At 49.1% G+C, this 23,958-nt stretch overlaps 1 protein-coding gene across 17 annotated transcripts in view; it reads left to right on the forward strand.

The window, feature by feature from the left end:
• Window positions 1–23,958, forward strand: part of Nfasc (neurofascin) — a 175,448-nt gene that overhangs the window by 89,414 nt on the left and 62,076 nt on the right. For 10 of the 17 annotated variants that reach the window (XM_058581893.1, XM_058581897.1, XM_058581894.1 and 7 more), the window contains exons 3-8: window positions 12,096–12,276; window positions 17,298–17,315; window positions 18,037–18,142; window positions 19,846–20,042; window positions 20,419–20,541; window positions 23,606–23,776. In XM_058581893.1, the coding sequence (XP_058437876.1) occupies window positions 12,096–12,276; window positions 17,298–17,315; window positions 18,037–18,142; window positions 19,846–20,042; window positions 20,419–20,541; window positions 23,606–23,776 (796 nt within the window). The remainder of the gene's footprint in view (window positions 1–12,095; window positions 12,277–17,297; window positions 17,316–18,036; window positions 18,143–19,845; window positions 20,043–20,418; window positions 20,542–23,605; window positions 23,777–23,958) is intronic. The other 7 variants (XM_046452177.2, XM_058581902.1, XM_058581903.1 and 4 more) reach the window with 1 other exon arrangement.

A 23,958-nucleotide genomic window follows, 5' to 3' on the forward strand; every position in this document is an offset into this window, starting at 1 on the left:
CTGGGAAAGCTGGACAGTGTCGTGGAGGAGTGGCCGGCTGAGGATCTTGGCATAGAAGGGAATCTACGAGAGTAGGAAGGAATCGAATTTCTGACCATTGGGAGAAGTGGTAGGAACCTGGGGGCTGGATAGGAACACATAGATCCTGTCCACATGGGACCCCCCAGCCCAGTGTGGGATGAACCTGAGCTCAGTCCACATCTCCAGGGAACCCACACGCGCACCCGCTCCTGCCTTGGATGTGCCTCTGACTCCTCCTGTTCCAGCCCCTCTGATTCCCCAACAGGCTGCTTCCTGGCAGCCATAGTAATGAGCCCTGCTGCGTTGTTTCTTTAAATCAGACGCAGGATGGCAGGGTTTTGCGTTGGCTCCGTGGGCTTTTATTATCTCTCTGTTCCCCCACAATTTCCTGTGGCAGTGATGTGTGAATGTGTTCCTTAGTTGGTTCTTGTAGTACTATTCTAGTCGCTTGATTAGTTTATTCCAAGAACTAATTGCTGGCACGTGTCCTTAGCAGCTCTAATCTGTTGGTGTATCCCTAGGCGTTGATTCAGGAGCACAGCCTGGGAGACGCTGCGGAACTGTTTAATTCATGGCTCTCAGGCACTTCAAACTGAACACGTTCTGTGCCAGGCTCCTGATCCCCCCGCGCACCGACTACCAGACTTACTCCTCCATCTGTATTCTTGACGCCAATCATCAGCATCTCAGTCCCATTTCCCAACCAAAAAATCTTGGTGCCCTCTTCTCACATCTACTACCAGTCAGTCTTCAGAGCCTGTTGACAGTGAGTGACTCAGAAACAGCCCTCCCTAATCTCAGGGAGGCCTTGGAGATCGGACAGTGTCCTTCTGTTACACCGTCCCCGCTCTCCCTGTGCCCAGCCCAGGGGCAGCTGTGGATCAGGAATCTGGGAGATGGCAAGCCGAGGGAGGAGGGGTGCCGGCTGCACACCTTACCCCTGGGCTGCACTCCCAGGCTGGGGGATGTTGTAGGGCAGAGAGCAGCCTGCAGCCAAGCCCAGACCCACCACCTGGTGGCCTGTCTTGGATTAGATCTACTCTATATTCAGAGAAAACAGAATGGGTCTTGCTTTTAATAGAATCAGTTGAGCACCAAAAAAAGAACACAGTGGAAGAGGGAAAGCAGCTTGTGCCTTCCCCATGCCACACATTCCAGAACAATCTCTCCATCTGATTCTCACAACAACCACCAGACTCTGGAGGCTAAGGCAGGAGGATTGCAAGTTTGAGGCTAGCCTCAAACTAAACAAGACGCTGTCTCAAAAAATAAAAAGGGCTGGGGATGTAATTCAGTGATAAAGCACCCCTAGGTTCAATCCCCAGTACCCCACCCCCACAATTGGAAGCTGGCAAAACAGGAAAATGTATTTCCATTTTCATTTAGAGACAGGGTCTCACTGAGTTGCTTAATACCTCGCTGATGCTGAGGCTGGCTTCGAACTCATGATCCTCCTGCCTCAGCCTTCCAAACCACTGAGATTACAGGTATACGCCACCACTCTTGACTATGAGGGTTCACTCTTGGTGCTGAATATTACATTTTTGAGATTTAACAAAAGGCTTAAAGAACAGAAGATTTTGATAATAATAATAATAATAATAATAATAATAATAATTAGCAGGATTGAGATCTTTGCTTGGATCCTCCGTTCCATCAATGTTCCCTGTCAGCACTGGGATACAATGAACAAGGCACGGTCAGAGCCTCAAGAATTTCACAAGGAGGAGAAAAAGGTTAAGCAACTACAGCCCTTGGCCAATTCCAGCCTACTGCCTGTTGTTGTAAATAAATTTTTATTGGAACATAGCCACATCCATTCACTAGGTGTCTAGAGCTACTTTCACATTCCCAAAGGTCAAGTTCAATGGTGGTAACAGACCACACCCTGGTTAGTTGAAGGCAACTGGCATTCCCTATCCTCCTACCACCACAACCAGCATAGTAATGGCAACTACTTTCTGTCTGGACCTTTATATAAAAGGTTTCTGGCTCTGACTTTAAACAGTTTTCCCACAGTGTGCTAAGTGTCCAGAGAGCAGACCTGGGTGCCCAGCTCTGCCAAGCCGGGGGATGCACCAAAGCCCACAGGGTGCCTTGGGAATGCTTTGCCCTACAGGTGTCTGAGCAGGATCTTGAAGACTGAGCTAGAAATAACCACATGGCAAGGAGAGCCAGCATCCCAGGCATGGAGGGTGGCCCGTGGGAAGGAAGGAGATGGCAAGTGATGTGGCGTGTCATGCAGTTAGGGAACAGTACGTTTGGGTGGGGTTGGAGAGGCCGGCAGGAGGCTGATCTCCAGGAACCTCATATGTTACACTTGGAAGTTTGCATTCCGGGGATTGAACTCAGGGGCCCTTGACCACGGAGCCACATCCCCAGCCCTATTTTGCATTTTATTTAGAGACAGGGTCTCACTGAGTTGCTTTGCGCCTCACTGTTGCTGAGGCTGGCTTTGAACTTGTGATCCTCCTGCCTCAGCCTTCCAAACCACTGAGATTACAGGTACACGCCACCACTCTTGGCTATGAGGGTTCACTCTTGGTGCTGAATATTCCACGGGTTTGGACAATTTTATGATGCCATTAATCAACAATTCACACATCATACAGGGTAGTTTCATCACACCCTCCCCCAGCTGCTTGGAACCACTGATCTTTTTGCTGTCTTCACAGTTATACCCTTTCCAGAGTGGAATAAGAATCATACCATCAGTAGCCTTTTCCGACTGGCTTCTTTCCCTTGGTAATATGCGTGTAAGTTTCCTCCATGTCTTTTCACAGCTTGGTAGCTCATTTCCTTTCAGCACTGAATAATATTTCTCTGTCTGGATGCACCATAGTTAATTATCCAGTTACCTGCTGAAGGACATCCCCGTTGCTGGAATTTTCAGCAATTACCAATGAAGCTCCTATGAACACGTGCAGGTGGACTGTGGTTTCTTGCTTGTACTTATTGCCACCTGCTTTCTTGCTTTCTTTCTTTTCATACACTTATTCTCTTTCTTCCCTCCTGAGACATAGGCTCCATGAGAGCAGAGAAAGCCGTCTGTCCCCCACACGGGTATTTCCTAGAGCAGAGCCTGCCGCCAGGTCAGCCTGCTGCATGAATGAAGGTCCCAGACAGCTGCCCGCCACCCTGCGGCAGCTTCCACTCCAGGAGAGGAAGGGCTGCCTGCCTTTTCTCCCGATGGCTCCAGATCTGTTGTGACCACCAGCACAGCCTGCCCAGACTGGGGCTGTGGGAATGCGGGGAGCTCCCCAAAGCAACAGCTTGTGGGAGGGAGCCGTGGGCATCTTGTCCGTCTGCTGGGGACAGCTTGTGGAATCAACACCACTACCCCCCACCCCGCCCCAATCTGGGGAAAGCAAGCAAATCAGGAAAAGAAGGAAAAAGAATTTTCTATTTTTGTGATCATAGACAAAGGATTTCTATAACTCCTTACTACTAATAGTGATAATGTCATGGAGGTAACTAGAATATGTCCTTTTGTCTCTTGTGAGCTCAAATCCTGCTCCGTGGCTACAGCTAGCATTTATCAGGCTTTTTGCTCTGGGCCTCGTGATCGCTTCCTGCTTTATGTAGGAATTATGCATCGAATCCTGGCAGCAGCCCTCTGGGACATGTGCTGGTGTTATCTCCATTTTTCAGATGAGAAGTACAAAGCTCTGAGGGGTCAGTCTTTGCCCAGGGTCCCCCCCCCTTGTAGGTAGGTGGGGAGTAGCTTCAAACAGGCAGTCTGGGCCGCATGGCCAATGTCCTCAAACTGAACCAAGAGACTGTTACATCCACCAGCCTTTCCTGTTCCCTGGTGGCAGATCATGACCCAACTCCCCTACGCCCCATCTCAGACATTTCGAATCTGATTCTCTCACAAGACTTGCAAAATGCCGAGGCTCTGCGCTCCAGCGGATTGCTAGAGTGTGTGGGCCTTCCCTGAGTAAGATAACAGCTTCCGTGGGCATGCAGATTCACCAAGCTAAAAGGAAAAAAGATCTGCAGCCTGATGTGGCCCCTGCCTAGAAGGGCGAGAGTCTAGGAATTTGCATGTTTAAATAGTGCTCAGGTGATTTCTGCCAAGTACTCTCCATGTTTGGGGATGCTGTTAGTAACACACCTTACCAGGTGTCACTTGGATTCTTTAAACAGTGAGCTAACTACTTAATGCAACAAGGTGTTTTGTGTCTTGGTGTCCCTGTTCTTTTTCTTTTCTTTGTGTGTGTGTGCAGGGCGGGGATCGAGGGGACATAGACAAGATGTCCCCCAGTTCACAGTAGCCCATCCAAGCCCACACAGATTTGGCTTTAGGATTTATTCATTTTTGTTCTTGGACTTCCTCTGTCCCGAACGATGGGCCCACCTCTACTTATTTTATATGTATTTTATGTCCTTAAAATCCACCGCTCATCTGTTTGATTAGATATTAAAGGATCCTTCAAATACATATTTGTAGCATGAGTGGGTAGAGTGTTTAATTTTCTCGAATGGTATTATGGAATGGATGAGATCATTCCCATGTACCTCAGAGAACCACCTCCTCTCTGGAACTTTCTCCTGCTTGGACCTAATTTTGCCCCTCTGAAGCAAAAAAAATTCCTCCCCCTCTCGCAACATTCTGTGACATTCTTGATGGCCCCTCTTCTTCAACCTCAACTCGCCCTCTCCCCTCCGCTCTTTCTCCTAGGATATGGGATTCTCCTGGTCCTCCCCAGGACATGGTGCTTTGCCCCTGGGCATTAACCTCTTGCGTCATTGGAAGGGTCGGGAGAGGACCCTGGGAGGTGGTGTGACTGGATCCACTGGGAGATGGACTGGGAGACAATGGGCTGAGCTGGGGTATGGACCTCATTGCTGTCTGTCAGGAGCCCCAACCTATGGCCCTTCTTCCTGGTCATCAGGATGGGAGAACTGCAAGCCCTGCTGATGTGGAGGTACCCTCCTGCATGGTCTCTGCCTTCCTTCTGCCGTTCCTCGGCACCAACACCCCCACGCCTCCCTTCCTCTGACTGCACGGAACCTCCTCTCCGTGTCTGAAGGGTTGCTAACCACGCACCTGTCCTCCACGCTGAGGGCCCTGTGTGTCCATGTGGAGTAGCCCACTCTCCTCATCCTCGGCCCTGTCATCTTTATGAGCACATCATTAGACCTTTCTTTTTTTATTGAAGTGATACTCATGTAAATCTTATTAAAGTGTACAATTCACGAAGAGCTTGCTACTGTCATGTATAACTGATTAGAATAAATAAATAAAGCATACAATTCAGTAACACATTCATAATATGTGCAGCTGCCACTGCTGTCTGGCTCCAAAACATTTCCCTCATCTCCAAGGAAACCTGTCTCCTTTAGGCAGTCACTCCCCAGTCCTTTTCCCTCTGCCTCTGGTCACCACCAGTCTGTGTTCTCTCTATGTATTTACCTATTCTGAATATTTCTCCTCTCTCTCTCTCTCTCTCTCTCTCTCTCTCTCTCTCTCTCTGGTATTGGGGATTGAACCCAGGGGTGCTTATCCACTAAGCCACATCCCCTGCCCCTTTTTATATTTTAATTAGAAACAGGGTCTCACTAAGTTGCTTAGGGCCTCACAGAGTTGCTGAGGCTGGCTTTGAACTTGCAATCCTCCTGCCTCAGTCTCCCGAGCTACTGGGATTACAAGCATGCACCACTGTGCCCGGCCAATTCTGGATATTTCTATATGAAATTCAGATATGGGGTCATTTAGTAGGTGACCTTTGGTGTGTGAGTTCTTGCACCCAAAGTACTTTTGGAGTTCATCTGCAGTGTCACCTGTATTTCTTTCCTTTCCATTGCTGGATAATATGCCACATAGGTTTATCCTGAAGTCTTTTTCTGCATTCGTCTGCCTGGGCCGTTTCCATCTGTTGGCTGTTGTGAAAGAGGCTGCTGGGGACAGGTGTGCACATGTATGGTTTTAATCCTTTTGGACACGTACTTAGGAATTGAATGTCAGGGTCATGTGGCAATTGTATGTTTGACATTTTGAGGAACTGCCTATACATTTCTTTTTAAAATAGCAACTCCATTCTAGGCTTTCCTGTATATAAAAAAAAAAATAAGGAAACTTGGTGGAATCACCCTGGGCTAGGAGTCCAGTCCCTCTGGGTTCTCTTCCCAGCCTCACTAGTCGAGTGATCTTCATCAGGTCACTTCCCCTTTCCAGGCTCTTGCTTCCTCATCTGAAAAGTACGGGCATAGTGTGAAACTAGCGAATTTTTTAATTCTCTTCCTCTTTTAAGATATGGTTAACATTATTGACTGGGTGGGGTGTGAATGGAATGTTAGAAATGTTGTGTGAATTGAAGTTCTGTATTTGTTATAGATATAACCCTTATTTAAAACAGTGAAATCCATACTCAAAAGTAGGAATGAAAGGTATTCTAAATTTTTGCAAAAGTGGATCATTTTTTGTTGGAGTTTGATAGCAGGAAGAATTATAGCAATCTATCATTTTACCTGAAATGGACATGCCTATGTATTATGAATACTTTAAAGCTTCCCTTTGGAATATACCAAGAAATGCATTTGGAATTATCTTTGCTTTTCTGTCATTGTAAATTTAGGTTCTGGAATTGGGGTTTGATGATGTGATGCATTGCTCACAAGAGGCCAGAACTCCTATTCCTACAGGATTTTGCGATACAGGAACACATATTTAATCTCCCCTTTATGCCTTGGTTCTTGTTCCTCTTTCTAAGTTGAATAACAATATTTTTGGTTGTTTTGTTTTAAGTTGGTGCTCTGAAGCTTAATCTTAGTACCCTTTATTCTCAATTGTCAAATTTTGATAAAACATGTGCCATTTTCTTTGGTAAGAGAAAGCAGGTCTGCCAGAACACAATTTATATGCCTTATTGGCTCCATTAAACTTTTTAAAAACTTTAGCATTTGTTACTTTTTTCCATTGCATTTAATCTGAAGTGCTCCTTGTCACCTGTGGTAACCTTCCCTCCACTTCTATGTCCCATTGCGCTCTTCCTGTGCCCCGAGCTCTCAGAATGACCCTGAAACCCCTAGTACGAAGGGAGATGATTGCTAATCTTATGAGAATTTAATTTTGACAGTTTAGTTCAAAATACTTGGAAACTTCTTTGTGTCAGTTTAGATGCAAAACAAATCATGGAAGATTGCATACTGTGTGGTACTGAAAAGCAATGTTGATTTTTTTCCCCCCTCCAAGTCTCTTGAACAACATAGACTGAAATTTAAAACGTGGAAGTTTAGATTGGGTGAACAGACCTTCTTCATCTTCAGCTGGAGTCTGATTCTTTAGACATTGCAGCTCATTAATTCTGCTCCTGTTGCTCTAACTTCGCACGAGCAGGTTGAGTTTATCCTACACTGCATCGTTCTGAGCATGGCTGGAATATTCAAACTTTTAATGTGTAGTATTTTATAGAACAAAATTAATGGAAAGCATTTGGCTAAATCTAAAGAACTGCAGTCAAATTCTTCAATGTGGTTTACCCAACTGGAGTAGATACATACCTTAAATCATAAAGTGAATAAATCATTTTAAACCCCCCCCCCCAAAAAAAATAAGATATGGTTAAGAAAATTAAGTTTCAGAGAAAGGAGAAGAGGATCCTAAGGCAGTTAAGAATGATTATCTTGATGATCTTTCCCTACTGTACTGTGTTGTTAGATTGTAAGTTCAAAATGTCCCAAACAATTGGGACACTTGCCAATGTGTTTCTGGGTAATGAATAGATTCTGGCTTCCTAGTTCCATCAAGAGGCCCAAAATAACATATCCTCCCGTTCCCATCACTTCCTAACTGCTTGGCCAGTCTGGAGCAAAACGTGGTGGTCATGAAGCCAAACCTGGAGCCATCCCCACCAACCCCCCAGAAGGAAGGCTGAGCCTCCCGCTAGTGCAGGCTCCCTCACTGGAGAGTCTGGTTCTGGTTGGAGATGTGTGGGCCAAGGAGAGACATCAGTGGGCCCTTGGGGGACAGTGTGAGGACCATCTTAGATAGCTTAGAGGAAGAACCATGACCCCCATTCTACTCTCTTATCCCTCTTCCAGCCTGTTGTTTCCCTGGCCAGATGCATCATCTTACCTGTAGAGAGGGGGTTTCTCCTCCACCACCAGGTAGCCCTCACAGGATGCCCCCAGGTCTACCGTATGTGCTCTCTTGCTCCTCCCGGTGGTTTTCTAGGGAAAGATGAAGTTAAAAAAAAAAAAAAAACATTGAAGTGACTCCTTATTTCATTCAATCATTCATTTGTTCAATTTTTTATGCTTCCATATACCTATTATTTTTTGGGGGTGGGATACCAGGGATTGAACTCAGGGGCACTCAACCATGGAACCACATCCCCAACCCTATTTTGTATTTTATTTAGAGACATGTCTCACGGAGTTGCTTAGCGCCTCACCATTGCTGAGGCTGGTTTGAACTCTCGACCTTCCTGCCTCAGCCTCCCCAGCCGCTGGGATTACAGGCATGTGCCACTGCACCCAGCTATGTCCACTATTTTTGAGGTCCTTCTCTATCTTTGGATCTGTGATCCATCCTAGGAATAGAACAATAAACCAGGCAGGGCACCTTCCCTTATAGAAGGTTCACTTTTATAGGGGAGACAGACAAGTGATTTTCTGAGTTAATACAAAGTGAAAAGTGTCTGAATGCAGGGGGTAGAGGGGGTACAGGAGCACAGAGGAGGGACATATATTTACACTTGACAGATCCTAAGAAAGGACAGACTCAGTGAGTGTCAGGACAAGGTTAATCTGTACAGAAGTTAGTGGACAAGACAGAGCATGGTGTTCCCCCAGAGCCAAGCAGGGGAGGGTGATGAGAGGAGCCAGGGGACATGTGGTGCGGGGCCTCTGCGCCTATCAAGGAAGTTGGCGTTAACTTTCAGGCAGCCTTAGCTATTGAGAGGTGGATGAGGGAAGAGGAGTGTTTAATTTGCACTTTAGAAAAAACAGTTCTGGTCATGGGTAGAGAAGGGGTCCAGATCAAGGGCAGAAGCAGGAAGACCACTTAGGAAGCTCTTGCAGAAACTCTGGCATGAAATGATGATGCTCAAAACCAAAGAGATAGCAGTGTGAAGGGAGGCTCTTGGAGGGAGCCCACAGATACACAGAGCTTGGGAGCTGGAAGTGGGCTCAGCTCCCAGGAAAGAAACTGTGACTCAGAGTCCTTCAGCCTGTCCCACAGCCGGGCACAGGAAGGCATCTCATCCTGTTTCAGTGATCAGTGACCCGCTTCCTCTTCCGGGTCTCCAGAAGGATGCCCCCTGACCCCCCCCCCCCCAGCTCTTTCCCTGCCCTGTCCTCTACCTCCTCCAACAGGATGGTTAGGTGGGTGTATACAGTTGACAGTCCATGTCAAGTTGATGCAAATAAAAGAGGAGCAGGAGAACTAGGTGTCCATTTAATGGGCAAGGAAGCTGAAGGAGTTCTGGAGATGCCCGATCCTGCCTTCCGCTTGAACTTGAGCCCGTGGTAGAACAGCAAGCTGGGTCAATGTTTAAGACACACATCAGAGCCTCAGGCAGTCTCAGTTGCAGACCCTTCTCGTGCTTCTCTCAGGAGGAGAGAAAGGATGGTTAGTGTCTTAAGGATCTTCAACGGCTCCTAGGACAGTGGTTTTTTTAATCCTTACCCCTTAAGCTCTGCTGTGACTTCTTGTGCTTGTGAATGTAAACTCTGAGCTCTGGTAAATGTCGCTTATTCTACTCATCACACAAAGCCTGTTTCTGGGTCACTGTCTCATTACCTTTAAAGGTACAATATTAAAGGACCACCACACCTTAGCTGCACAAAATATCCACAGAAATCGCTCATTGAAAACACATTATCAAGCCAGGCACAGTGGCACACCGCTGTAATACCAGGGGCTCAGGAGGATGAGGCAGGAGGAAAGGCCAGCCTCAGCAACTTAGTAAGACCCTGACTCTAAATAAAATATAAAAAGAGCATGGGATGTGGCTCAGTGGTTAAGCACCCCTGGTACCAAAAAATAAATAAATAAAATAAACAACACATTCTTTACTGGGGAATGATGTTAGCCAAAATATATTGTTATATCATGCATCTGTATGACTATGTAACAACAAATCCCACCATTACGTACAACTACAATGTACCAGTAAAATATGGAAAAAAGTTTTAAAACAAACATATTTTCACAAACTTCCTTAATAAGACTCCTACAGCTCAAGAAATAAAGCTGAGAATCAATAAATGAGATCGCATCAAATTAAAAACTTCTGCACAGCAAAGGAAACAATTAAGGGTGTGAAAAGAGAGCCTCCAGAATAGGAGGTCTTTGCCAACTACTCTTCTGACAAGGAATTAATATCAAATGGCCAAAAAAATATGAAAAAAAATGTTCAATATCCTTAGTAATCAAGGTAGTTTTGCCAATTAAAAAGACTTCATCTCACTCCGGTTAGAGTGGCAATCAACAGGAATATAGATAAGAGTAATTGCCTGCGAGGATGTGGGGGGAAAGGGACATTTATACATTGTTGGTGAGCCTGCGAATTGAAGAAACCGCTTTGGAAGGCACTGTTGCACTCCTTGGTATTTATCCAAAAGAATGAAAATCAGAGTACTGTAGTGATATACACCAGTGTTTATAGCAGTGCAATTCATAATAACAAAGTTATGGAACCAGCCGAGGTGCCTGTCAGCAGACGAATGGATAAAGAAAATACAGTATATCCACACAATGGAATTTTACTCAACCATAAAGAAAAATGAGATTATGTCATTTGCTGGTAAATGGATAGAACTGGAGAACACCAGGCTAAGTAAAATGAGCCAGATTTAGAAAGTCAAGGGTCAAATGTTTTCCCTCATATGTGAAAGCTAGCAAGAGAGAAAAAGCAGTAAAAAGGAATTAAAAAGGGGGGGGGGTCTCAAAAAAATAGAAGGCAGATCACTTGAAAGGAGGAGAATCCAAGGGAGGCAGAGGGGAGGACATAAGGAAGTACCGGAGAATGAAATATACCAAATTATGCTATGTCTGGGTACAAATAAATCACAATGAAGCCTGCACATGTAATTATAGTGCACTAATTAAAATAATAATAATAATAGAGTAGAGCAAGTGGATTGGGAGAAGAGGAAGGGAAGAAACTAGGGAAGGAGACTGATCAAATTATGTGTCTAGGCTGGGCACGGTGGTGCACACCTGTAATCCCAGCGGCTTGGGAGGCTGAGGTAAGAGAATTGAGAGTTCAAAGCCAGCCTCAGCAAATTAATGAGGCCCCCTAAGTAGCTTTGCAAGACCCTGTCTCTATAAAATATAAAAAAGGGCTGGGGATATGGATCAGGGGTTAAGCGCCCCTGTGTGTAATCCTGGGCACAAAAAATATATATATATATGTGCCTATACGAATATGGCATAATGAATCCCACTATTTTGTATAATTACAATGGAACAGTAAATTGTTTTAAAAACTAAAACAGAAGGTGCACAGAAAAGCAAAACACATCCTTTGGACAACCAGGTTTTCACCTATCTAACCTGCAATCCCTGGTGCTGCCAGTGTCACCCTGCCTCCTCACTGGGGTCAGAGGTCATCACTGTGATCTTGTCTCTGTGCCTTACTCTAAACACAGTCCCAGACACCCTGAGCACACGATGCAGGGAGGCCGTGAGATTGGTGTGTTTCCGGTGCCTGGCATCTTCTGGATGCTGGACCCGTGGACCTGGTTTGTTTCCATAATTGATCTCTGCAGTTGTGCATTGAAGTTGTGGAAGTTGTGCATTGATCCTTCCACAACAGTGATTCTCAGTTGGGGGTAGCTCTGCCTTCCCAGGACAGTTGCAGTATCTGCAGACATTTTTGCCTGGTGGCAGAGGTGGGCTCTCCTGGCATCCATCAAGCGGAGCCCAGGGATGCTGCTCAACATTCTACAGTGCCCAGGACACTTCCCTTCACCAAGAATTGTTGGATTCCAAATGCCTGCTCTAGGACCCCCTGCTCTATGACCAAGGGGACCCTCAAATCCTTCAAGGGTCTGTAGGATCACTGCAGCAAACCACAACTTCAGGAAAAACTTACTTGCTCTTTTTTTTTTTTTTCCCACAGCTGAGCTCTGCCTGGGAGGCCCACTTAGAGCCACTCAAGGCACCAAGACCCCAAGGGCTGGGGAGCAGGGAGCGGGGCCTGGTGCTGAGGATGGCCAGGCAGCAGCCGCCGCCCTGGGTCCACGCAGCCTTCCTCCTCTTCTTCCTCAGTCTGGGCGGAGCCATCGAGATTCCTATGGACCGTGAGTTCTGCTCCAGCCTCTTGTTATTTGTTTCCTCCTGGTTTGGGGAAGAGGAGAGAGAGGGAAGGGAAGGTCAGGGAGAGTTAAGTCCTGTGGGATTCAAAGCAGATTTTCTCTTCTAAGAATCGACTGGGGCTCTTGCTCGGTGGTCTAGGCTGGTCTCAGGGCTGTGGCTGGGTGGATGCTTGGGCAGCCCCAAGCCTGCTGAGTGGAACCCAAGCGGGTAGAGTTTGGAATTCCCACAGCCACATGGAATTCTTCCCTCTGCTCACCTCCGTGGCCCTCTGTGGTAGTGACTTGCCTTAAAAGCCATTTCCAAGGTCAAGTGTAGTGGGCGGCTCTTTCTTACCTTTCTAACCACCTTACATCCACAGCAGAACCCTCAGGCCCTCTTGGCTGGAGTGGTCGGGAGGACAGATGCCCTGGGGACCAGTTGGGAGGGGAATTATCTTTGTAAAAGGCCTGGCTAAAGAAGACATTCAAATAAAGCCACATGATAATGCTACCTTGGGAGGGCCAGGCAGGGATTCCTTCTGTTTCCAACCTTGCCGAAGTAATGTTGCAAAGTAAAATCGGTATGGTTCTGCTTCTCATGGTGGGGGTGCTCTCTGCCCATCAAAACCATAAAGTAAGGGGCTTTAAATGCTGACCCCACAGCTATGTCTCCACCTACCTATTACTGTGCTCGTAGATGGCCTATGATTGACAGCCATGCTTGCCACAGTTCTGTCACTTTTGCTGGGATGCCGTAGCAACACAGTGCTAAGGTGTGGGCAGACTACTTCAGACCCCTGTTCCCTGCCTCAGGGAATACATGGGACCTACATGATGTCAACACTGACTTTCTCTCCAGTGGACAGACACCTGGGGAATGGTTAGGAGAGTAACATAGCCCCTCAATGTCCCCAAGTAGACCCTCATCCAACTCCACACCACCATTAACAGCTGCCCCAGAGGAGTGGCACCTCTGGAAGACAAAGACCAGTGGGAACTGTTAAGTTGGATCTAGAAGCAAGATGGGCAAGGCCCCCACTGCCCTGTGTGTGCATGTGTGTGCATACACATAGGGAGGGAGGAGAGGAGATAGAAAGGACCAGTTCCCATGGCGACCGCCTGCAGCTGGCTCCAGGAGCATTTCTCATTAACGGTCCCAGGCGGACATCTAATAAGGAGCGTGATAAGGCCACGTCCCTGGAGAAGAGAGGGGTGCAGAGGAAACTGGGTCATCAAGAAGGTGGTGAAGGCTCATTTCTCTCCTGCCACTTGTCCTCACTCACACGCCTGCCACTCCAGGCTTCAGGGGCCAGAGGAGGAGGGGTTCCCTCAAGGTGAACCCACAAATAGATGGCTTTGATGTCTGTGCTCAGGATCTAGATTTCTAAGCTCTACTGCAGACAGAGACATGGCGAGCCAGTCAATCTCTCTAAAGTCCTGCCTGTGGCGGAGAGTGGAGAATGCCCCGACCTCTCTGCCACCCCCCACCCCAGCGTCCCTGAGGAGGCCAGGAGGAAGCGCCCCTGCCATGGTGCGTTCATGGAAACTCAGGTCCTTCCTTGCCCGGGGTTAAAGGGCAAATTGGTGGTGGAACCAGGAAAGGGCCTCTGTTCTCTTGACCTCCAGTTTGGCACTTGATATGCCCCACCCCTACCTCATAATCCTGCCTTGTCTTGGTCCTTCTTGAAATTCTCTGGAATCAGCTGTCCTTTGCCGGGCAGAGAGCTAAGTGCTGCACACATCTTACCACATGTGATTCCCACAGCTCATCCAGGAAGCAGGTATAACCTTAGCTTACAGGTTAGAACACAGGCAAGGGGCAGAGCCAGGCTACCGTGGCAGCACCTCTTCATGGAGAGGTGAGTCCTCGGGTGGCCCAGCCTGCTGGGAGCGCGCCCCCTGCAGGTGCCTACGTGGCCACCGCAGCATCTCCAATGAGTCTACAGCAGCTGAACACAGTCAGCAGCCAGGCAAGCCCTTCCAAGAGGACCTGTGTATCCAAGAAGAGGGCTCAGTGGGTTTCTCCCTGGGTTTCTCACTCTCCCCATTGCCGAGTGGGAGGTACTGAGGAGCCAGGGGTGACCTACTCAGGTGAGTGCCACTCATGTGCACCTTGGGGACGTTCTCTGTGCCCTGAGACCAGGGGCACCACTTCTGCTCTGGGAGTTCGGGTGCTCTAGGCTTCCTGGATGAGAGCCCTGGACTGCCGCACAATCCCTCATTCAGGCGCCCAGCCTCCGGCGCCCACTGCCTTGCCAATGAAGTCACACGCACCTCCCTCCTACTGCCACCTCCCTACCCCCAGCTCCAAGGAGAACAGTGTGACCTTTGAAAAAAGTGAAGGGTCGCCTCATCAGCCAGGGTGGGTTTGCCAAAAAAGTGAGTCTGCTAAAAGTCCTCCTCCCCACAGCAAGGGGACTCCACATGTCCTCCTCGGAACCCACAGAGGGAGGTGGAGTGGGAAAGACACTCCTCCCCACAGTGCTCAAGGGCAGCCTCAGCAGCACGCTCTGTCCCCTGAGAGGTGGGTGCCAGAGGCCTAGCTAGCAGAGCCAGGGAAGGGAAAGAGGCATATGAAGAGAGAAGCCCAGCCCCGGCCGGCATCTGCCTCCCCACGGGGCAGGGCCGGAAGGGGTCTTTCTCCCCACTGAAGCCAAAAGAGCGAATTCATTCTCCACTTGACATCATCAGGCAGCAAGTTCCACAGAAGGAGAGAAGGGCAGGTGGGGTGATCCTGGATAAATGCTTGGTCGTCCTTGTCCCTAAACAGGCTGTCCCCACTGTCTCCTCCCAGTGGCAGCTTGTCTTCTGGGTTGACTCTGTCCCTGTTAATAAATTCCTTGGGAACACAGTGGTGACTGCAAATGTCACTGTCCTTTTCAGCAAGTAGATTCTCAAGAGGCCCCTGGCCAGATAGGCAGCAGCCAGCCAGCCCTCGCTGCCCTGGGAGTCTCCACTCGCCAAGGTTCCCCCACTTACCCTTGTCCAAAATGTCTAGGAGAACAGAGTGCCAAGGCCCCCACCTGGCTATACTTCTCCAGCCAAGGAGGGGCTTGTACAGAGAGCTCTGGCCAGGACCGGGAGAGCTGTGCCCATTCTCCTCTGCAGCAGAACCTTCCCTGGATAGGAGCGTCCCTGAGCAATATCTAGAGCTATTTCCACTGAACCAGCTTCAGTTCTATAAAGAGAGGCTTGGCGCTCTGTGGGCAGGAAGGACCTTCATTAGGCTTTCCACTGGGGTGAGGCCCGAGCCCACGGTGGCCTGTGAGGACCCAAGAGACCCCAACTGTGTCTTGAAAGGAAGAAACCAGAGCCCAGGCTGGTGGCCAAAAGGGTGGGCTCCAGTGTCAGCCCTGTACTGAGAATGGATCCTCCCCTTCCTCATCCCTTCCCATGCCAACCCCACTAGCCTTCATTCTTTCCAGAACGACCTTTCTCATGCCCAGGGCAAGAAAGTTATGTACAGGTCAAGAGGCTGCAGTGGGGGGCTCCCTAGAGCATGGGTTCAGGACCTGGAACCCTAACCCTCCTCTTTCTTGACCCCTCTACTTCCCTGTCATCTCTGCTTCTGTGACTCTTCCGGCATCTCTCTGTCCTAGCTTAACTCTGGCTCCCCCTGCATAGTGTCCTCTCTGAGCCCCTGGGGTTCCCGTCCATGTCTCACTCTCTACCAAGGTGGGAAGGCATGAAGGTCACATGTGCACTGATGCCCACAGCTTCCTGCTCCCCCAGGAGGCACTTGCTCTGAAAGTCAGCACGCAGCACCCGTACAGTATGTGACATGTCCCACCATGAGATGAGAAAGCCATGCTGCTTTCTGATGTCATCGTAAGGAAGGACATTTTGAAAAGTGACAGTAACACATGTTCACTTTTCTGCAGACACAGTTTAACTAAGAGTGTCTCCCCACAAAGAACACACCATCTAAAGCCTTGTTATCCAAAGCATGATCCGCACACCACCAGTCTCAGTGTCACCTAGGCAATGGGTCAGAAATGCAGAATCTACACTGCAGGTTTGGCTCAGTGGTAGAGCTCTCACCTAGCATGCACGAGGCCCTGGGTTGCATCCCCAGAATGTCAAAAAAAAAGAAAAAGAAGGAGGAGGAGGAGGAGGAGAAGGAGGAGGAGGAGGAGGAGAAAAAAGAGAAAGAGATGAAGGATTCAGGTCCTACCCCAGACCAACCCAATCAGACCTGCATTTTAACCAGCTCCCAGCAGATTCATATATGTATTAAAGTTTAAGGAGCTGGACCTCAAATACATGTATACACACCTGTGTGGGAGACACCTGTGCAGGAGCATGAGCACTTGTGCCACTGACCCTTTACCCTCTTTATGAAAAACACAGAAAGAAGCACAGGCTCTGCCCCTTGCCTGGAACCTCTCATTCAGTAGCAGGGTTTCACCGGGCCATGTATACCTGCCAGGAATAGGGCAACAATTATCCACCTGTCCCTATGTTTTCCAAAGGATGGGAAAGGAGGAGACAGTGAGCAGAGAGAACGTGCTTTTGTGTGTGGAAGAGAAGAAGGTCCAGGGGGAGCAGCGGGGCCTTGGGCCTTCCATACCCGGGACTTTGCCCTGTGGCGGTCATTCAGATCCATCCCTCTCCTGGCACCTCTGTCCTGCCTTCAGCCTCCCCTTGGCACTATCGATCAAGGAATCCACTTCTCTCAATGCCAGAAAGCATCTTCAGAGCCTCTTTCAAGCAGCGTTGTCACTCCTGGATATTGGGACTTCTCTGGCGACTTCTCCTTTGGTCAGGAGCAGGTCTTTCTGCTCCACTCCGTGGTTCTGGTCCCCCAGGGAAGACACCGCCCTCTCTACAAAGCTTCCCTGGGTCTGTTCCCCACTCTGCTTGGCTCCTCCAGCTAAGCTCTGTAGCTGGGAGGAGAGAACCTCGTAGCACAATGCTGTCCCCAAGTCCACATCACCTGTCTCCCTGAATGCTGGACAGTTTGTCATGTGTGATAACAATGTTCTTCTTTTCTCCCCCTCACAATGCTAACCCACCGGAACTAACAGCAAGCATTCAGAATGAGCGTAAGTCCCTGTGTGTCCCTTGGCCCTTGTGCCTCTGGGAGGTCGGAGGGGCGGGAGAAGACCAGGTCAGGAGACACCTGGGGTCACAGGCCTCTCCACTGGTCCTGCCAGGACTTCTGAAACCAGAGTCCTGTAGGGAGGTGCCTTACCACACAGCAGGGAAGAGCTTACCTGGAGCGTCCTTTGCCAGGTAATGCAGAGGAACAGGTAGTCAGAAGAGGGTCCCTAGATGGAAGTTGAGCTGCTCCTGCAGACTGCAATGGCTGTTATGGGACCCAGGGTAGAAAACTGACCTAGAGTGGAGGATCTGGCTCATGAGCACCCAGACAAGTCCCCGGGAAGCTCTCTGGGACTAAATTCTTCTCACCATGGTTTGGCCATTAGTTGAGCTTCAGGGCTCAGCTGCAGTAACTCCTGAATTCTAACAAAGTAGCTGCTTTTGTTCCTGTATTCATTCAACACATTTATCAAGACGCGTTGTTCTTTGCACTAACCAAAACCGGGTTTTCAACTTTTGATGGGAAACAATGGAATCTTTTTGAAAGGATTCCTATGTTTAGCCTTTGACATCACCTCCTTTCCTGTAGAATTGGGGTCTCTAGAATAGGGTCCTTTCCACATCTGCTTGCCTGTTTGCCCCATGGCTCCTGAAGCCATTCCCCAAGCCAGGACCCAGGTAGGTCCTTGCAGCTCTGACTACCCACTGTGTGCCCTGTTGCAGTGACCCAGCCCCCAACCATCACCAAGCAGTCAGTGAAAGACCACATCGTGGACCCCCGTGATAACATCCTGATTGAGTGTGAAGCAAAGGGGAACCCTGCCCCCAGGTGAGTGGATGGAAAGGGGACTATAAAGACTGTGCTTACACCACATCTGGCCTCTGGGCCTGGTAATACTTAAGGCAAATGAGGCAGCTGAAAAAATTACATTCATCCATTGAAAAACTATCCACTGGGTACCTACTAGGTGGAAAGTACAATTTAGGTAACTTGGAAATTTGATAAGGAAAGGGAATAGAAAATTTGAGTGGTTTGTCTCTATTCACACTGAAAAGCCAGGACTAGATATTAAGTTTTCTGGCTTTCATCCTGACAACCCACTGCCTGTGTTACTGTTACCTACTCCGTGTTCAGCTTATGGGAAGTTCCTCTTCCTGGGTAACTGGAGACTTTCCTGCTGAGCTTGTCTCTAGTGTGCTCATCGGGACCAAATGAGATGTCAGCAGATACAAGTCAAAAGCCTGCTCTGTCCAGCCTCTGTTGGGTGTCGTGACTTAGGTTGGCTTGTTCACCCTCCTGGCTTTCTCTTGGACAGGACTGATATCTCCCGAAGAAGAGAGAGAATAGAGGGGCAGAGGGTTTTAAGTACACTTTTCACGGTTACCTGCTTGAAAGGGGCAGAACCCAGTTTTAAACCCATTCCTCCGACCCCCAAGGCCAGATTTGTTTCTGCCAAACAATAAGGGTTGGAGATGGAGCCGCTGTGAAGTTATCCATGCCCGTCATCAAACTAGCATCCTCAGACTGGACTCAGACCCAGCGTGACAGTGCCCACCTGGGGTTTCTGTCAGCAGGACAGGCAGACAACCTTGTTCCAGTCCTTAGGTTTACAGGAGACAGTCTAATCCAGAGTGTTGAGCCCGGAACCAGCAGGGACTCCCTCTCCCGGAGGGGCAGCCGGGGTTCTAGTGACCGTGCCTCTGAGATTTGGTCTTTTCCCTTTGGTTCCTTTGTGAGGACAGGGAGCAGCCATTGCTGCTCCTGTTTCTCCTCCTGCTTTTCCTGGTTCTGACCTGGGAAGCTGGGTCCTAGCTTCAGCAGACATGCGTGTCCTGCCTGGAGAAGCACAGGGACTTTTTCCCTTTTTTTTTTTTTTTTTGCGGGGAGGGGCGGGTGCTGGAGATGACTCCAGCGTCATACACCACCCGGGCAAGAAGCACTCTGCCACTGAGCCCCCTCCCCAGGCCCGGAGGGGCTTTCTAGTGCTCTTCACCAGTGCTCAGCGTCATTAAGCTGCTCCTCCAGGGCACCATGGTGTGGCCAGTGCTTCCTCTGTGCTCACTGAGCCGGACACGGATGGGCTAAGCCATTGTCCTTTTCTTTAGAATGGATTATGCAATTTCAGGGCAGGACGGGCAGCACTAGCTCCCTAATGCGTTGGGGTTGGGTAAAATGTGAATCTGAGTTTGCTTTCCTGGTCGGAGGTTAGGAATGTCCTGGGTGGAAGGAAGAGCTGACTCTGGATTTTTAAAAAATCAAAATTGCTACCCACTTCTCAATTATATATTTAAAGAGTGGAATCCCCTAAAGTCTAGTTGAGTATCCACCATGATTCCCAGCCTTGGCCCGGTGACAACACTAACACCAGGCCCTGCCCTGAAGAGACCTGTGTGGGTCTTGGGATTTTGCACTCTCAGGAGCTCCCCAGAGGGTGCTGGGACAGGAAGTCTGGCCCTGAATCGGGGATCTGGGTTCACCTGGAGTCCAGCCCAGTCCATCCACCTTGCCTGCTTCACCCCCACTGTCCACAGCTTCCACTGGACTCGAAACAGCAGATTCTTCAACATCGCCAAGGACCCTCGGGTGTCCATGAGGAGGAGGTCTGGGACCCTGGTGATCGACTTCCGCAGTGGTGGGCGGCCTGAGGAGTACGAGGGGGAATACCAGTGCTTCGCCCGCAACAAATTTGGCACGGCCTTGTCCAACAGGATCCGTCTGCAAGTGTCCAGTGAGTTCCATGGGGCGGGGCTGACATGCCTGCTCTTGGGTAGAAGGGAAGGGATGCAGAAGGTCATTCAAGGAGGGTTGTCCTGCCCTTGGCCTTGAGGGTGCCCTCCATCAATCTGTCCCCACGCAGAAAGATTCCCTGGAAGGGAAGCTTCCAGACCAGAATCTGCCAGAACTTCACCGGCCACTCTGTATAGGAAGAGGGGAAAGGAGAAGACATTTGAAGATGGGCGTCCACTCTGACCAAAGGCCGCTCCTCCTCTTAAGGGCCCCATCCCTCCCTCTGGCCTCCCTCATTCTCCAGTTTCCCCTGCTCACATGCCCGTCCTAGCCCCAGCCGTCAGCCTCACTTCCACCCTCCTTGTCTTTCTCCCCAGAATCTCCCCTGTGGCCCAAGGAAAACCTGGACCCCGTTGTGGTCCAAGAAGGCGCCCCGCTGACGCTGCAGTGCAACCCCCCACCCGGCCTGCCGTCCCCAGTCATCTTCTGGATGAGCAGCTGTGAGTCTCGGGAGCCTGCTGTGTTTGGGGGAGTGCGGCGGGGGTGTTGGATGGGAGGGTTTGCCCAAGCTGGAGACCCGGGACTTGGGAGAGGCAGATGCAGAGCTGCCACGTGGCTGAGAACACAGCTCTGTAGAGAAGCTTCTTTCGCTCTGTGACCTCGAGCAAGTCGCTTCACATCTTTGGGCCTCAATTTCCTCTTCTAGAAAAATCGGGATTAGCATCATATTTATCTGATGGGATTATGGTGAGAATAAACACATCTAATGTGCTAGAACCAGGCCAAACACACTGGAAGTTCTTGGTAATACTGGTGATGATGAAGGTGAGGAAGAGCAAGAGAAAAAGGAACAACGAGGAGGAGAACCCATGTTTCTTCTTCTTCTTTATTTTTTATGGTACCAAGGATTGAACCCAGGAGTGCTTAACCACTGAGTCACATCCTCAGCCCTTTTTATTTTTGATCTCATTAAGTTGCTTAGGGCCTCGAACTTGCAATCCTCCTGCCTCAGCCTCCTGAGTCCCTGGGATTACAGGCATGCGCCACTATACCCAGTCCATGTTACATCAATAGGCAGCTGAAGGCAGTTGTTGCTAAGTCTTCTCTTTCAATCTGGTCAGTGTGGGTTTACTCCAAATCACACCTCCAGTAGAAGAGAAAGTGGGGGAATGAAGGCTTTGATAAAAGGGCGATGGGGAGATAGGGTGTTTGGATCAGTGAACTGGGTAACAGCACTCAGAGATGATTCTGGCTCAGTTTGGGACAGAGGCTCATTTAACCTCTCTGGACCTGTTTTTCCCACATTTTCAGTTAAAACTCCAGGGGTTATTATAGAAATGAATAGAGGACTGATGTCTGTGTATGTCCCTGGCTTCCCCTCCCCCGTCTTCCTGCCCACCCCTCTGCCTCCTCTGTCCCTCCTTCCATCCCTCCCTTCCGCATCCATCCATCAATCCATCCGTATATCCATCCTGCTTGCCCATCATCAGTATTGGTCCATCTCACGTTCTACCAGCCTGTTGCCAGGAGAGGCTGCCATGTCAAGGCAGCAGCATTGCGAGTTGCTTTGTGGGGTGAGGATGACCTTGTGCTCAGTCACTGTCCCTATCTCCTCATGTCAGTGTGGTGTGGGGGGCAGGCTGCCTGGGGCAGGCGGGTGGATCAGCTTGTCCATTCCCTTTCGGACTCTCCTCCCTCATCCACCACGTCACGATCTTCACCATGATTGTGTCCATACCACCTCCTGAGGAGACCTCACAGCCTGCATTTCTTCCAGGCCACCATCAGCTGTCTGTCACCTGGTTGCAACACTTCTCCTTATCGGCCTCTCTCATCTTCCTAAGACTCTAAAACGGACGGTTTCATTCAAATGCTTCAAGCCACCTCAGAAGTGCAGGCTCCTTTCCCCAGCCACTCAGTCTCCTCCCTGACCTGGTCCCTCTGCCTCGCTATCCCTTCTCCTACCCTCCTCCTTGTACCCTTGAACCTCCAGATGAGCTCCTGTATTCTCTTAACCTTTAGCACATTCTCTTCCTGCTACTTGGAAACCGCTAAGCTCCTGTGTCTTTTCTGCATGGTGTAAGACACATAGCATTCAGGGTGCAGCTCTAGACCCGCAGGGGATTGGCCCTTTCTGCAGTCCATCTCCTAACCACCCCGCCCCCATATGTTCCACTCACCACATTACATAGCAATTACTCATTTACCTGCTGTCCCAACTGTTAGACTCAGGGTTCATTGATGACCTCTCTCTTTTTCACCAGCACCTAGCACAGCAACTACACATAGTAGGCCTATAGCAAATCTCCAAGGAATAATTCAAGGAGCTGACCATCCTACTGTGCAAAAGTTGGTATCACCTTGTGCTTTTTGTGTGTGGTAGTGGGGATTGAACCCACAGGTGCTCTACCACTGAGCCACATCCTCAGCCCTTTTTATTTTTTATTTGGAGATAGGGTCTCACTAAGTTACTGAAGCTAACTTCAAACTTGTGATTCTCCTGCTTCAGTCTTCAGAGTCTCTGTGATTTTAGGCCTGCACCACCGTGCCTAGTTTGACCTTGTGCTTGAAGACATGATGACTTGAGAATCAATTGTGGGGATAAGAAGGAGCTTGCTATGAATAATCAGCCTTAAGTATATGTTAACAGATCTCACCACCTGGAAACCTAGTCTTTTGCTTTTATGTCAGTGCATCAAAAAGATATAGATGGGCTGGGGATATAGCTCAGTTGGTAGAGTGCTTGCCTTGCATGCACAAGGCCCTGGGTTCAATCCCCAGCACCATAAAAAATATATATATATAGATAGATAGATAGATAGATAGATAGATAGATAGATAGATAATCAAGTCTGAATGCTGAGCTGAATTCTCTGATGTCATTCATTCAAAAAAGTACACATTTTTGTATTTCAACATCTCTAAAATTGGAAGACCTCTTAAAATCAAGAGACTACATCTGTTGGTACACATCTTAGTTATAATCAGAAGTTGTTTTTTTCTGAGGAGTAAAAAATTTTTTTAAAAAAGGTGTATTATAATTGACTAAATGGCTAAATTTTTATTAAACCAGCATAGCTAAGTTCAACTTTATTTAATTCCACAACCCATGGAGCCCTGGTGTACTGTGTTCTAAGATGGATACTGGGACATAAAGACGAGTGAGTTGTAGTCCCTGCCCTCAAATGCTCCTTGTTAGTGTGAGCATTTGAATCCTGATTTGAGGACATCCAGTGGCCTGTGTTCCCTCCCTCTGGCCTTGGGGTCAGCCAAATCGTTTGTGGCATGAACAGGAGTTTGAGAAGCGTGGCCATAGAGTATGGGCATGGTAGGCAGGCAGGTCTGGGTCTAAATTTCTGTTCTTCCCTCCCTGCCATGCAACCCAAGACTCTCAGTCCTCTGCAAGAATAAGCCCTGCCTCAGAGGTGAGAGGATTGGACGGACCAGTGTCAAGCTTCCGGCCGTCACCTGGCCTTCTGTAATGCTCAGTCGTCCAAACCGTGTTGCTCATTATTGCTGTTATCATTACTACTAACCTCGCCTCACATCTCTGCTTCCTTACAGCCATGGAGCCCATCACCCAGGACAAACGCGTCTCCCAGGGCCACAACGGGGATCTGTATTTCTCTAACGTGATGCTGCAGGACATGCAGACTGACTACAGCTGCAATGCCCGCTTCCACTTCACCCACACCATCCAGCAGAAGAATCCCTTCACCCTCAAGGTCCTCACCAGTAAGTGTAGGCCCCACCTGGGGCTGGGACTAGGGCCAGAGGAGGCAGCTCACTGAGCCCACCAGCCCCGGGTACCTGAGTCTGTGAGGGAGACTCATCCCCAAGGCCAACCTAGAAATCATTCTGCTCCTTGTGCCTGAACGACTGCAGCTACCCTTAGACAATGTCTCTTGATTCTGAAG

This window comes from Marmota monax, unplaced genomic scaffold (assembly GCF_021218885.2).
Source record: "Marmota monax isolate L192 unplaced genomic scaffold, Marmota_monax_Labrador192_F-V1.1 WCK01_AAM20220418_F8-fsc00105, whole genome shotgun sequence".
Lineage (NCBI taxonomy): Eukaryota > Metazoa > Chordata > Mammalia > Rodentia > Sciuridae > Marmota > Marmota monax.